The 15,803-nt window shown below is 41.1% G+C and overlaps 2 protein-coding genes across 4 annotated transcripts in view; one reads left to right on the top strand and one right to left on the bottom strand.

Moving 5' to 3' along the window:
• The window catches only part of stab1 (stabilin 1), a 104,827-nt gene that overhangs the window by 80,524 nt on the left and 8,500 nt on the right, over positions 1 to 15,803 (bottom strand). Inside the window, exons 4-13 of one of the 2 annotated variants that reach the window (XM_049591078.1) lie at positions 15,637 to 15,722; positions 15,294 to 15,363; positions 15,023 to 15,118; positions 14,182 to 14,295; positions 12,083 to 12,270; positions 11,295 to 11,431; positions 9,133 to 9,260; positions 8,692 to 8,768; positions 5,478 to 5,600; positions 143 to 280 (exon numbers count right to left, since the gene is read on the bottom strand). In XM_049591078.1, the coding sequence (XP_049447035.1) occupies positions 143 to 280; positions 5,478 to 5,600; positions 8,692 to 8,768; positions 9,133 to 9,260; positions 11,295 to 11,431; positions 12,083 to 12,270; positions 14,182 to 14,295; positions 15,023 to 15,118; positions 15,294 to 15,363; positions 15,637 to 15,722 (1,157 nt within the window). Of the gene's footprint in view, positions 1 to 142; positions 281 to 5,477; positions 5,601 to 8,691; positions 8,769 to 9,132; positions 9,261 to 11,294; positions 11,432 to 11,947; positions 12,042 to 12,082; positions 12,271 to 14,181; positions 14,296 to 15,022; positions 15,119 to 15,293; positions 15,364 to 15,636; positions 15,723 to 15,803 lie in introns of those variants that run through there. The other variant, XM_049591079.1, reaches the window with a different exon arrangement.
• LOC125897685 (nuclear factor 7, brain-like) lies at positions 919 to 4,532 on the top strand. 2 transcript variants are annotated; one of them, XM_049591082.1, is made up of 2 exons: positions 919 to 1,096; positions 1,261 to 4,532. In XM_049591082.1, the coding sequence occupies exon 2, from the start codon at positions 1,376 to 1,378 to the stop codon at positions 2,582 to 2,584; it is 1,209 nt and encodes a 402-aa protein (XP_049447039.1). In that variant the 5' UTR covers positions 919 to 1,096; positions 1,261 to 1,375; the 3' UTR covers positions 2,585 to 4,532. The 2 variants fall into 2 exon arrangements, with proteins under 2 accessions (XP_049447039.1, XP_049447038.1); XM_049591081.1 differs by having other exon boundaries at positions 919 to 4,532.

Here is a 15,803-nt window from a genome sequence, read left to right on the forward strand (position 1 = left end):
TTTGTATTATTCAAATGTTTGTTTTTGTTACGCTCAGTGCAGATGCAGTTTATTTCCTGTGTGTGTGTGTGTGTGTGTGTGTGTGTGTGTGGTTTTAGGGAGTTTTACATATCTGGTGTAGTACCAGTACCTTTTAACTCACCTGTTCATCACGAAAAGGCCTTTCAGGAAGTGTGTTTGTGATTGGCCGGTCGATGATGTGGATGATCCCATTGGCTGCTGGCAGGTCTTCCTGGATGACAGTGTACAGTCTGCTGGGGTTCTCCATCAGGATGAACCTCTACATCAACCGGACAGAGATAATGAGTGTTTATGTGCACTTCAGTAACCTGGTTATTGAGACTTTCTGCAGTTTTCTAATTCCTTAAACATTGTGGAGACAGGAATTCAGGTCTATGCCCACTTTAAACTCAAAATATGTCAAACAGATTTGTAAATTTTTCACACATTTCCCAGCGTTCAATTTTTCAACTTTGGGGTTGAGGAAATTAATATTTTAGATAGCAAGTAACAGCTCCAAAAAAGAGCCAGGATATTTTTCCTTCTCTTTCTGTTGCTCTACATCATGTTAAGATGTTACAAATGAATCTGTGAGGAGGCTTTTAACATCTTAAGATTAAAGATTTTAACCCAGATAGGGTTAATTAACTAAATAAACCATGTAAACAGAGACAAACTAAGACTGCAGATAGTTGGAAGTTATTTTATGCAGAAATCTCCTTTAACCTGCAATAACTCGGTGGGCAAGGTCACAAATATCTTTTATGACAACACACACAAGAACCATAACGTTTTTGTCAAGTGGCTTACAACATGCACCTGCTATGATAAACAAGAGCAGTCAGGAGAGAAGTCTTGATGAAGCTCCACCCCCTTTCTAACTCAGCACAGACAAACAGGAAACAGTTTATCATTTCTTGTTTCTGAGAGGAGAGACACTATGAGAGGCAGACGATAATATTTGTCTTAACACCAAAACTACCACATCCACTGAGGCAGAACAGCTGCAGGGGGAACACTGGCAACACTGGAATTACTGGAATACTGAAAATTGCATTTCAACCTGCTGCTGATTCCAGACAGTGAACTGGGCGAGGTAGAACTCAAAGTGAAAGTAACTTTCTTGACCAACTGGCTTTTGTTTCTGCTTGCTGTGTTTTAAGCTTTGCTGTGAGACAAAATGTCTGTCAGAAGAGAGAATGATCTCTCCTGTGTTATCTGCCATGACATCTTCAAAAATCCTGTTGTCCTGTCATGTAGCCACAGCTTCTGTAAAGAATGTCTGCAGAAATGGTGGAAGGGGAAACCAACACGTGAGTGTCCGTGCTGTAAGAGAAGATCCTCAAAGAGTGATCCACCTCGTAACCTGGCATTAATGAACCTGTGTGAGGCCTTCTTAGTGGAGAGAGATCAAGGAGCTTCAGCAGAGTCAGAGACTCTCTGCAGTCTGCACTCTGAGAAACTCAAACTCTTCTGTCTGGACCATCAGCAGCCGGTGTGTGTCCTCTGCAGAGATTCAAAGAGACACATCAACCACAGATTCAGACCCATCGATGAAGCTGCACAGGATCACAAAGAGGAGCTGCAGAAATCCCTGAAGACCTTACAGGAGAAACTGAAGCTGTTTGAACAAGTTAAAGGAAACTGTGACCACACAGCACAACATATTAAGGTCCAGGCCCTACACACAGAGAGGCTGATTAAGGAGCAGTTTAGGAAACTTCACCAGTTTCTACGAGATGAAGAGGAGGCCAGGATCTCTGCTCTGAGGGATGAAGAGGGGCAGAAGAGTCACATGATGAAGGAGAAGATTGAGGCTCTGAACACAGAGATAGCCACTCTTTCAGACACAATCAGAGCCACAGAGGAGGAGCTGAGAGCTGAAGACATCTCATTCCTGCAGAACTACAAGGCTGCAGTGGAAAGAGTCCAGCAGCGCCCCCTGCTGGATGATCCACAGCTGCCCTCAGGAGCTCTGATAGATGAGGCCAAACACCTGGGCAACCTGATCTTCAACATCTGGAACAACATGAGGGAGATGGTCTCCTACACTTCTATGATTCTGGACCCAAACACAGCGGACCCAGAGCTTTTCGTCTCTGAAGATCTGACCAGTGTGAGATCTGGAGAGCGACGACACCTTCCAAAAAACCCGGAAAGGACCAAATTCACCTGTTCCATCCTCGGCTCTGAAGGATTTAACTCCGGGACTCACAGTTGGGACATTGAGGTTGGGGACAACAAGGACTGGGAACTGGGCATGTTGGCAGAATACATCCAGATGAAGGGACGCCTACAGTCTGGATTGTGGAGAATTTTGTTCTCTGATGGAAAACTCACAGCGTTCTCCTCACTAGATCAAGAAAAAGATCTGCCTCTGAAAAAGAAGCTCCAGAGGGTCAGAGTTTATCTGGACTTTGAGAGAGGAAAACTGTCATTCTCTGATCTTGATACTAACACACACATACACACCTTCACACACACCTTCGCTGACACCCTGTTACCGTACATTTACACCGAGAACCACCTCCCACTGAAGATTTTACCAGTGAAGGTCTCTGTGACGGTGGAAAAGCACAGTTAAAGATTTCTATGATAGGGTTGGGCAGTAAGACAATATGTACCGTGACATAAAATTTGTCAGCAGTCATTTCTGTTGACTGATTACCAAGGTATCTTATTAATATGTCTGGTTGTATTGGGCCACTGGGAGCAACACTGGGTGCAGGCTGTTTAAGGCAATGTTGGATTTACAGGTTTATTGCATCAATATGAAGAAGTACTCTGATTTTATTTATGCAAGTTATTATATTGGCTTCTTCCTCGCATATTATGATGGTAAAAAAAAATACAAGGATGGCAGGATATATAAAGAATGGTGTGACTTTGAGTAGTAATGTGGATTTTTTTTTCTTTCTATAAAGACTGGGAAGTCTTTGCAAGACATGTTCAAACATGTACACGTTGTGGTATACAAATGGTGAGTCACTGCAGAATATTTGCATTGAAGATGTTAAATGTGCATTCCTAAAACAAGTCTTTCCTCAACTCCCTTAACATTGTTTTCACTTGAAATAATCACCAGCATCAGAAACTTGTAGGAGAAAACACAAGCAGGCCAAGCTGACAAATATCACTTTGTATCATCTCACGGTATCTCTGTAGCTGCTGCCCCTTGACGTACATTTTAAAATCAGGCTTAACAACATACCAACTACAGGGCTTATCACTGTGTGCAAGACAGCTAACACATTTGTTACCAGTTAGAAAGCGGCATTGCAGGCACATTTGTTAATGCCTTAAACCTGCAAACATTTGATTTCAGAAATGTTTAAGCTGTGTTCAGGCTTTCCCACGCATTAATCAAGTGGTGGTGCAACACTACTACATCTGCATTTGCTGCCACATTTTAGGTTTTTTTTGGAGCTGCGTTTCTCTCTTTCATTTTCTCATGGCAAAGCTTATTCTGGGCACAGATGGAGCAGCAGAGCTCCAAGGGCAGTGAAACTGAAACTTCACTGTTCGTTAATTCATATTGTATAGTTTAGTGTTGTCTATCGTTTTTCCAAAACAACTTAAGACTAAACCTGTGTTCCAATAGAAACCGTACACCCCTTGATCCAGCGCTGGGTATAACCAGCATGGGAGGATTACTGTCACTTGCCTCTGCAGCAGTTGCTCCTCGAATCCAACTACTCAATCTGATCAACTCTGATCGATCCGACAACAAATTGATTGAGAGGAAATCTTGTGTGATGATCAAAAAGTTTGTTTCTTAACTCTTCACCCTGCAGCTCAAAGTCAACAAAACTGCTGCTGAGGAAAAGTAAACTCATGAAGACTTCTGCCTGTGCTGCATTCAGGGACCCACAAAAATCTATGAAGTCAGAGAGGGGATACAGAATGATCACAGACACACACACAGCCCTCCCCCCCAAAAAAAGAACGTTTGCCGATCCAGCATACCTCTACCCTTTATGAGCCATTTTCAATGAAATTCTTCTTTATGATTAACAAAATAAGCTAAACTTATTGAATGCATTGATGAAGCAACATCACTCATAAGCAAGTAATACTACTGGGACTCTACAGAGCTGATCCTGATGATGACAAAGATTTTAGCATGATGACGAGACTGATGGAGGTGTTATTAAGTGTACAGTGGTGGTGGATGTATTATAATCAAATTGTTGATAATGTTGATTTTGAAAACATTGATTTTCATAATATGTTTGGCAGTAATGACGGTGATGAAGCTGTGATGATGTAAGATACCATGACACTGGATATTTACTTTCTTTGTGTGATGTAATGCCTTTTGTGAGATCACTGCAATATCAGTTAATGAGATGAATTTTACAGAACAGGCAGAAGGGTGGTATGACCTCAGTATCTGTGTTACGCTATGTTACCGGTATGAATGTCAACAAAACGAATTAAATGAAATTGACTAATTAATGTCTGTAGCAGACACCAAATCAATAACTTGTGTTTTTATTGAGATTATTCTGATTGTGGAACCAATAAAAATTAAGTGGAAAGTTTACACAGACTTTGTGCTATGTCCTTGTGATCATCTTCAACTATCTAGACATTTTGAACATTTATACCTCATGAGCACTTTTCCCATCATCAAAATTTGTTCCATCTACAGTTTGGCTGCTGTGACTTTTTTAACTCTACTACTACTACTACTGTTTTAACATTTTAAAAACCATGTCAAACAAATGAAGCTTTGCCTCAAGTTTTGAGGCTCAGCAATACATCAGAACGTAACACTGCCTTCTGAATTCAAAACTTTAAATTGTTGTAAATCTTAACCTTATATGTGTGAGTGCAAGAGAGAACAAACTGGCATGCAACATCTTTTTAAGTCATTAACACCAAGTTCAAATATTCCCAAAATTGTAGCATGTATGCAGATTTTTAAACACCAAAAACCTGTAAAAAAAAAAAAAAAGAAAAAAAGAAAAAATAGTCAACAGACTGCTTTCCCATTGACACTAGACAAGAGAAGTATGTCTTACCATTTTGTCACATTTAATGTCACAGGTGGGACAGAAAACAGGTTAGTAAACAGTAGAAAGCAGCCTGGAGGTAAGTGGAAATGACACAATGGTTACTTATTTTTTACATCTCTTACTTATGAAGTCTCTCTTTCAAACTCTGTGCAGACTAAATTTTGAAAAATGTTTGACTGTATTTTGTGGCGGCCCATCATTCCATTGCTCGGGCAAGGTGGCTAAAATTAGTGCTTCAACCCAGGCATTGTATTTCCATCACTGCCGATCAGAGCCAAAGCCAATAAATACCTGTGACTACTTCAGATTCTTCTGTCCCGGGAATGAACGCAAATTGTAGCCTTTCCCATCAAATACAAAAGCCAGATGTCAATGGTGTTAGTGGAATTTTCCCAGTGGAAAAGGGGCTGTAGTGGTTGGTAACAGGGTTGTGGAGTTTGGAGAGGAAGTTGGTACCTTGTTGCCTTTGCTCCTGAACCTGGCTCCGCTGTACAGGTTGAAGTCTTGTCCCTCCAGATCCTTGTAGAGGTGCTGACCCAGGATCAGGTGGTTTTTACACACCAGCTCCTCATTAACACCCTGTAGAGACAGTGCGGCTGAATAAATCACTAAAAAGGAATCTATTAATTCATTTTCGTCCTACTAGTTATTGACAAGAAGCTCTTAGAGGTTGATACAACTGAACAGCCGAACAGGCAGTTAGCCCTGTAATCACAGGAACATCTGCACACTCTCTCTCAAAAATATATAAAGTGTAAAAGTTTAAAGGCTCACAACCGGGAAATGATACAAAGCTGCAAACTGTGAATGAAACGAATCCAGCAGAAGTCTGACTGATCCAACAACAAAAGACATTCACTCACACAGTGAAAGTGACAAAAAGGCCCAAATGATTCTGAGATTATGGTGCACTATGATACACAAATGTGATGTGGCCTCGGATCATAGGGTGTTTTGGGTCTTTTAACATCAGACATCTTTGCCCAGGGTTATTCAGACCCCAAAGATCCCTCCCTCTGACCCATAGCCATGTGGAGACTCTCAGCAGCCTCTGGTCTGGTCCTGATGTGGTCAGTAGCTCTGTCTGGTTTTGTATTTGGTCTCGTTTTCTGTTTTTGTCGCTTTCACTACATAGATTTTTTTTTTTAATCAGTCGGCTTCGTCTTTGATTTCCTTTTACCTCTCCTGTTGCAAAGGTCTGACCAAATCATTGACTACTGCCATCAAATTACAATCAGCGATTCACAGAACTGCCTACTCTGTCTCTGAGCTTCTGAAATTCTTTTCAGCCTCCAGAGTTTTTCCAAGTCATGAGGCTGTTGAAAAGTACTCTGACCTGTGAAGTTGATTTCACCACTTATGTCTGTAAACCAGTCAGAAGCAGTCAGAAGCAGAGTTGTACACAAAGTAAATAAAAAGCCAGATTTTGAATCGATGTTGGAAAAAAGAAAAAATGTACCCCACATTACGATTCTATGGCTTTGCAGTTGATCAATAAAGCAAAATCAAAAAAATATATGAATCTAGTGTATAAAGATGTTACATTATTTTATTTTTAGTGCTTAGTTACCTTTTTCCCTTTCCTCTTGCTTCCTCTTGAGCTGCTGTAATGTGGGAATTTTCCTGGTGTGGGATTAATAAATCTTATTTTAACTTATCTTATCTTATCTTATCTCATTGTCTCTGGTGTTATATTTCTCAGCTGAGCTTCCTCTGCCAGGCTCAAGATCGCACACTAAACTCTTCTTTGTTGGCACTGTTGCATAGATAGAAAAACAGACACACTTATTTGTGCAAGTTAGCAAAAAGAAAAGACGTGTGTTTCAGTTTTGCCAAAGTGATGAGATTCATTGCGGTTCAACCCTGCACCATAATTAAAACCACTGAGACACAAGTCATCACTGATTTTATCAAGTTGGGGTGGAAACCTTTTCAGTCTGAAACCGACACCTCCCCTTTATAGTCTGCAGGTCCCCCTTAGTGTTTTACTGTTTTGAGTTCTTGCTTTATATTCTAAAAATTAAAATGTCAGGTTTCTATGGTTACCTTAGATTTCACAGTCAGCATGTCTGTGTTTGTGTGTGCATGCGCCCAGAGGCCTCACACTCTGGTTTGTTCTAGTTTGTACTGACCATCTGTCACTAGTTGTGTCTGTTTTCAGGACGGGCCGAGAGTGTGTGTGTGTTTGTGTGTGTGCGCTCCTGTGTGTGATCTGTTTGGATGACAAGGCGACGAAAGGATTGTAATTTAAATCTGTCATCATCTGACATTCTTTGTTCTATCTGCTGACACTGTTTCATTATGTTTGGTGATTTAAAGCTGCAGCATTGTAACTTTTATAACAAATAACTTTTGTCATATTCGCTGAAACTGTCACTGTATCCACACAGCACTAAATGAGACAGATAACCTGTGGAAAAAAACAACATATTCCTCTCCCTACTCTATTGCCCTGTAGCAATTCCAATGGCCTTTCTGTACGTGAATGAAAACAAGCAAGCAAAGCAAGGGTCAAACTGTCAAACTAGGCAGCGCTCAAACATGAATCAAGATTCAGTTATTACATTGTCTATTTCTCGCCCAATTGTTTTCAGAAACATATATTAGTGTACTGTTTAGCTGTACAAAGCAGGTCCGACCAGAGGGCAGAGCTTGGTACTTCCATCGACTATGTCCACAATGCCAACTGGGTCACAAACTTAAAGCTAAACAGTACGCTTAAATATGTTTCTGAAAACATTTGAGGCGAGAAATCAGCACTGCCTAGTTTGGCAGTTTGACCACAGCTAAAATGAACAGAAAAAATGCATTCCAAACTGAACTGAACCGAACTGCTCGGTGGTAATTGTCTCTGATTGGTTGTCTTCAATGTGCTGCAGTAGATTCAAGCAAATGCTATTGGAAGCAGTAGAAAGAGGAGGAGGGACGTCATTTTTTTAACAGATTATTTGTCTCATGTACTTCTTTTAGAAAATAGTGAGTTTAACTATGACAGTTATTTTCATAAATTATACCAACTGCAGCTTTAAGAAACCTAGCAACAATCAAAAAACATTATAACAGTAAATTTAGATGTGCAGCAGGATGTCAGACATTTTGAAAGGAAACCTGCGGCACAGTGAGTCATCAGAGGTGCAAAGCAGCTCGATGATGTTGAAGGTGAGAAAATACGATGTGCATGTCCTACAGCTAGGAGGAACAACACCTCAGCCAAATCAATTAAATAGTTACAGGTTCCTGCAGTAACAGTGCGGTTAATTTCCTGATGGAAAATTTTAGGTGACAGACAGTTAGAGTTCTGAATGTTTAACTAAGAAACATTCAATCACAGAGCTGCTGAGTGCTCCTCTTACTGCAAAGTGAGGCTAAAGATTGCACTTTTAAATCACAGTTTAAAATCAGTTCATTTTCACATTCAGTGGTGGATTTTGTTTCCAACCGTTCTGAATTTGAAACAGTTGAAACTCACAGTTCTTTAGAGGTATTCACCAAAAAGCTGATTTCACAGAAGCAAAGGTGGAATACTTCAAATAAATCTTTAGTATGTTTACAATATTTAGGAGACTTCTGTGTTTCTGTCCTGAAGAACACTGAGGAGATCATTAAAAGAAAACTGTGTAATGGTAACAACACAAACAGGTGGTAATCTACAGACAGACGGGTGACTTACTGTCAGAGGTGTTTTCAGCAGGGGGATGAAAGCTGTGAAGGGTCCATTGTGACTCAGCAGCAGCATACAGCCTTTCTCTGTAACAAACACACGCATAATTATACCAAAAGTCCAAGGTCACAGCAAAAATACAACATAGCAACAATAAAAAGTGGCAACAAGCAGAAAAATCACATCTTTTCTTTCACAATAATGTTAAAAACATAATTCTGTGGTCTCACATTTTTGCTTATTTAATGAACCCATCCAAAACGTTTTGAACGTAACTGTACTTTCATAACTGAGATAGAAAAATAATAATTTGGTCTTGAATCAAATCATCAACTTGATCAATCAAATTGAAGTGAATTTCTGTTAAGCCAGTGATTCACATCACTGAAGTGGTACAGTACAGTGTCGTATAACAAACATTTTTTAACAATGTATTTGTGATTCTTTTACCAAACATGGCGACAGTTCCAGTCAGATTTTCTCTCTGGCTTCCACTCCTGTCCAGCTCTATCAGCCGCTCCATGAGGTTACCATAACAACGATGTCCATCACCAATCTGACCCGCCTCACACACACACCTGAGACAGTAGGGTAAAAGGATGGGGTTGACAAATAACACTACAATACACACACAATCACTCAAACTGACAAACAGCTAAAGCCAGAGAGAGCTGAGGGCCGTTGACATGCTGTGTTTTTTTGTACCCTCATATCCACTGTTGTCAATGTAGACGTGGGGAAGGCAAGCTCGAAAGCCGGAGCACCACCGCTGCTGTCTGGATGTGCAAGTGTTTTCAAGGGCCTATTGCAAAGGCGCAACTGCTGCCCCTTGAGATAAAGTTCAAGTTTGGGAACAAAGCAATGTGCACAGCATGTCATGTGACGAGGAACAACCACTCACAGCCGGCAGATAGCTTTTCTGTCTCCAGTAAATACCAGCCTGTGGTAAATGTGGAGGATAAGTTCCTCATTTTAGTGCAGAGCTACCCAGAGCTTTACATCTGTCCCATGAACAACATTTTAAATACACACTTAACAAATATAGCCTGGAAGAAGATCAGCTCCGACCTCAGGGTTTCTGCTAAGTAGGTTATGGTTGCTTAGCAACATCAGGTGCAACCTGCCTCTGCACTTTGGAAAGTTGGCACAAGAACTCTACCTTTAGCACCAATTCTTGTTCTAGTCCGGTACTGGCAGACATGTTTCCCAGGTCTACCTCTTATTCTAGTCTGGATTATTTAGATTTATGACAATTCTGGTTACAGTTCTTGCATTCTCGGAACCCATCGGCTGTATTCGGCGTCTGATTTCTGGCAGACGGCGATACAGCCTCTGGGGGCAGACCCCCGATTTTTTGGTATTCTGGTTTGAGGAGGCGAATTTTGGTTTCCGACTTCCGTTTATATATAAGTAAATAAGCTGAACCATTGCGATGGATTCAGAGTTTGCAGTGACGCCAATTATGTTCCGCCTTGTTAGTTCACCGCACGGACCGTTTAACCTGGCAACAACTGCAGCCGGCTCAAACGTGATTGATCAATATCATGCGGACTACAAACAGCCTAGCACCGGAAACCAGGGCTCTTCCGCTTTTCCTCTGGAGGCAAGATCTCCAGGGTTTGCCTACAGACTCTACATTCACTGCATGTAGAGTCTGTATGTTAGAGACTACGGCTCTTGTAAATGCTAAATTGATGGACTTGCACTTGTATAGCTCCTTCCTAATCTTCTGACCACTCAAAGCACTTTTTACACTACAAGTCACATTCACCCATTCACAAACACATTCACACACTGGTGGCGAAGGCTAACGCACAAGGTGCCACCTACTACTCAGTTTTTAGACATTCACATACCAACGGCACAGCCATTGGGAGCAGTGTGGGAATCAAACCGCTGATCTTGCCATTAGTGAAAGACCCGCTCTATCTCCTGAGCAACAACCAGCCACATCTACTTCTTATGTTAGTTTAGACTTGGTTCTAGTTCCTGTTGTATTTCTGTACCTAGGACCATCAAGAGAGTTCTAGGACTGGGGAGAAAAGACCAGGGACTTGTTCAGGTTATAGTTCTAAAGAGTAAGAGAGCATTAGAAGAATACAAAAACTATGTTCTGGATAAGGGCGGCAGTAGCTCAGTCTGTAGGGACTTGGCTTGAGAACTGGAGGGTGGCCGGTTCAGGCACTGACTGTGGACTGGTGGCTGGTAACTTGCCTGTTCAACTCCTATGCACTACCGAGGTACCTCTGAGTAAGGTTCTGAACCCTACATGTAAGGAGTAAGAAAAAATTTCCTCCGCAGATGAATAAAGTAATTCTTCTTCTTAATTGTAGTTCTGGGTTCTAGTCCTTGTTCTAGATCTAGACCTACTGTACTGTATTTCTGGAGAGTAAGAAAGACAAAGATTTAAAAAAGAAGGGGCAAGCATGTCATCTGAGACATCTGGTTCCAATATCAACTCTAGAGAGCAAAAGAGAAGCAAGAGGCCGAGACAAAAAAACTAGCTCTGGATCTACTTCTGGTTCTAGTCCTTGTACAGTTCTTGTGTCGAGACATGGATCTAGCTCTAGTTCTAGAGAGCATGATACAGACAAAGTATTTGCGAGACTGACCTGGGTTGTCCATCCACTTCAGTTTGACAGGCAGCTGTGGGGTCACAGGTGTCCGCCGAGCAGGCAGAGACCAGCTCACAACCAAACTCAGCGCTGCCACCCTTAGGAGACATGCCGAACATACACTCGCAGCTGGACTGAGAGAAGGACACACAAAGAAAGAGTCAAGTTGAGTACAGTTTTTGAGCACAGGATTAAGCTCTGGTTTTGATTCTGGAATCATAGATATGATATGCAAGATTTTCCTAAAAAAACAAACAAAAAAAAAACCATGTATAGACTCATACAGAAGTAAACCCTCTCAATAATCACTTATGACCCACTAGAAATGTGTAGCGGTGTATTTTTCTGTAGAGAGTCTGCCCTCTGCCTGTATTTTCTGATTTTCTTCTTATATTCTGTGTTCGGGATGTTGATGGGTGTGTACCCCCACAGCACTGAGGTGAGGTTGGGGATTTATAAAAAGTAGCGATCAGGTGCCAGACTCTAAACAGCAGGCATCCAAGAGGCACAGTGCCCAAGAAACGTAAATACGGCGAGGCGAAACACCAAACGAGAGTGAATCTAGAGTCAGCTTTTACTTACACTTTTACTGGCGAGTGTGTTTACAAACAGTAACCAACAATCCTGCTTAATAAACCTTTAATACTAACTTGTGAATTTTTGTCCTGACATCAACTCTCTGTGCTGCTGGTTTCAGTGCAGATGGTCATTCTAGCCCTGGTTCTAGTCAAAGATAAGTCTTGTTCTAGACCTGGTTCTGGTCTAGGCTCTGGAGGCGTCCTCACGTTATTGGGTCCTTTGAAGACACAGATGGTAGAGCTGATGGGACACCCTCCATTGTTCACGGAGCAAGGGTTTCTAGGTACACAGATTTTGCCATCTCCCTCATAGTCAGGCTTACAGGCACAGACAACCCTTGACCCCTGTGAGGAACACTGGGCGTTGACATCACAGTCCCTTGGTGAGCAAAGACCTAAGCAGGAAATGAAGATCTAAGTCAAAGTCACAACAAAACTTGCATCTGTAACCTCAATTTCAAAACAAAAACAAACATTCACAAAACATTCTCATTTCCTGAAATAATAAACAATTAAAACAAGAGTTAGCTCTAGTACTGGACGCACCTCTAGTCCAATGCCAGGGGGCAAGAAAGAGGGGGTGGGAGAAAGGATTTTTTTATGGATCAAGTTCTTGTTCTATCCCTGAGTTCTGGAAACAAAGAAAGAGCTGGGAGACTAGTTCTGGGTCTATTTCTGATTCTTGTTCTTGTCTAGTTTTAATCTTATTTTAGACTTTTTGCTTGTTGTCGTCCTGATCCTTGATCTGTATCTAGACAGGAGACGCTCTGTACTGGTTCTAGTTTTAAGGAGCAAATAACAGGTTCTTGTTCTGGTTGTAGTTCCAGTCTAGATTCTAGCTGTGGTCCTCAGGCGCAAGAATGACTTAAAGGAAGCGAGACACCTTAGGCCCGTTTCCACCGCAGGAACTTCGGGGTAATTTTACGGGGCCGGGGCCACTGGTGCGTGTCTCCACCACAGGAACCACCCCCGAAGGACAGAGTTTGGGAACTTTTACAGGGGCTAAACAAGTCCCTGCCTCGGAATAGGTATTCAGAACGGCCCCAAAAAACTCCTGGCTGGGGCTTGGGGTTTACTTGGTGCTGACTGGATATACTCAAGGCGGGATGTGACGTCAACAGAAAGCGACAAAATAGCCGTTATTTTTAAAATTCAGCAGACGAGGGTTAGCTCGTTCATAGCTTCCATCGCCATGTAAACAAAGAGACACGCCAGAAACCCAGCAACCACCTCAGCTCGGTCTAATATCAGATCACCTGTGTCAGCCATATTTGCTTTCTCCTTATTTCTGTTAGTTTGGGTGGTGACATATGTTTAAAATAACATGTACTATCATTATCCAGAAAAGATAAAGGCTAATGTTCCTTTGTTTATAATATCTCTGACAGGGTTTGTGCTGCCCCAAGGTTGGTTTCGAAATTGAAGAGAGATGAGAGTTCTTTGCTGATACCTAAAAGGGGGAGTGCCAGCAGTGGAGGAGCAACGTTTGATGGATAGTCTTGTCATTCTTGGTCTCTACGCAAAGAATGTGCCTCAATTGCCGTTGTCTTGCTTTGTTCATAAAAGTTAATATTGCATATTTTGGGCTGGGAAATATGAGAAATGAGAATGAGAAATCAATGTTGTGATATTTTTGACCAAATACTTTGATATCCCTGTTGTGAAATTTTTGTAGGGTTGAGCATTATTGTGTTCACAACATATTTACACATTGAGATTTTTGATAAACAATCATCAGTAATGTGGATATAATAACTGAGTGTTAAAGGAACAGCTAGAACAGTCTGGTGGTAAGTTCAGGAAATTACATCACTTTACTGTAATGCATCCTTTCAAGTTGTAGTCTATTACTTTTATAAAAATAACTTTGACTACATCCACATTACATGAGACAGACAATGTGTAAAAAAAAGTCATGTTCCTCCTCCTCATAGTTCTTCTAATGGTATTGTAAAAATCCACCACACGAGAACAAAAACAACCCGCCAGAGCCAAAGAGTCTCCAATGCAGTTGTCAATCAAGTCAGTCATGGCTAAGTGAACTGGTGAATTTTGTTGTCAAACACTAAAACTAAAAAGGCACTGATGGAATATGAATCAAAATTCTGTAACCACATTGCCTATTTCTTGCCTCAAATGTCAGATGTTAGTATGCTGTTTAGCTGTAACACGACAAAGTTTGTCACCGGATCACCATGTTGAAAACATTTGGCCATGGGTCAGAGCAAACTCAAACAGCTTAAACTACAAGTCCTATATGCAACAACACAGAGGAATCTGAGATGACTGTTAAGTTGTGTATTTACTCATGCATTTGCCCTGTGGTGTCCTCCTGTATCCTGGCAAACATTCACAGTCGGCGGCGTCTCCTTCCCCTTTACAGTACGAGTAGGGGATGCAGTTACTGCATTTGGTACTCACTGCCAACAACAAACAACACAGCATCAACTCACTGTGGGCAACAATAAAACATCATAACAGTAAAAACATACTGAAGCAACAAATGCAGCACGTGTCACCTCGTGTTACTCACCGACACCCAGATGACATAAAAAACAAATCTATTGGGGTATTAAACCTCAGTACTTTATGGAACAACTGACTGAAATGTATCTTATTTTGTTTATTTATTTTTTGATAAGACCGTTCCTGATTTAATTATAATTTTGCAAATTTAAGACAGGATTTTATTGACAAAGTCATTATAAGACTGCTTGTGTTTTCACTACAAAACTTTGGCTTCCTTTGTTTAATGAAAAAAATATTTTTACTGTGTGTCCCCGTCAACTTTAAACTTTTTTGTGTGCCCCTATCTGTTTAAATCAAGTAATTTCAGTTCATACAGTCATATGGTCGCCTTCAATTGTTACTGTGAGCTCACAAAGGAGCAGCAAGTGCTTTGTGGCCTTTTGTGACCTGGTTTAACCTAACTCTCTGAAGGGTGGAGCTATATATAGTAGACCACCATTATCAAAGTGTGTTTTTATTGTTAGGTTGATATAAATGCAGGAAATACTTTCAGGATTCTTGAGAGGGCCTTCTTTTAAAAAACAGAACAATCATGAATACTCAATTTTATCCTAGTAATATGCAGCAATATAGTCTGATATATATCTTCAAACAGATTACAGTGCGTCATGGTCTTACCTTGATCGCAGCGTTTCCCAGTGTACGGGGGCTGACACAAACACTGTCCATCACCCTCTGGACCTTTATTACACACTCCATTCACACAGTCACACTCTACACAGACAGACACACACACACACACACACACACACACACACACACACACACACACATACAGAGTAATGTTATTCAAACAACTGTAGGACTTTCTTGCAGCTGTTTACCATAGTCTTAAGATTTGCTAAATCTCACACATTTTTAGTCAAAGGTCAGAGATGAGAGAGACTACCTTTATCACACTTTTCTCCGTAAGAGTTTTGATTCTTACACTCCTGACAGGCAAAGCCAGAGAAGCCATCCTAAAGAGAGCAAAAGTTTTTTTTAATCTTGTATTCATTATTTTACAATATCACCAAGACATCAGCGATCTAAATGAGATTTAAAATGAACAAGTTTCCAAATGCACAGAAACAATGTTCAAGTCTTTCAAATAGTAATGTAAATGTCATTAAATTCAGTGTTCAGTTAAGAGCACTATCCCATATGAAAACATACACAATACTGATCTCTGAACTCTTTGACAAACAGGTAGGCTGGTCACAGACAGACAGACAGTCAATCAGGATACTGACATCACAGACGCAGGTCCCGTTGCCGAGGTCTCCATCCAGACATGTCCCATGGAAGTTACAGGTCTTCCCTGACCAGCTGGGACAGGCTACAGACAGAGAGACATACAAACAGATGATGAACAGACAACAGGTGATTAGAAATGATCCTTATTCATTGTTAACTGTTT

The sequence above is a fragment of the Epinephelus fuscoguttatus genome, linkage group LG1 (assembly GCF_011397635.1).
Source record: "Epinephelus fuscoguttatus linkage group LG1, E.fuscoguttatus.final_Chr_v1".
Lineage (NCBI taxonomy): Eukaryota > Metazoa > Chordata > Actinopteri > Perciformes > Serranidae > Epinephelus > Epinephelus fuscoguttatus.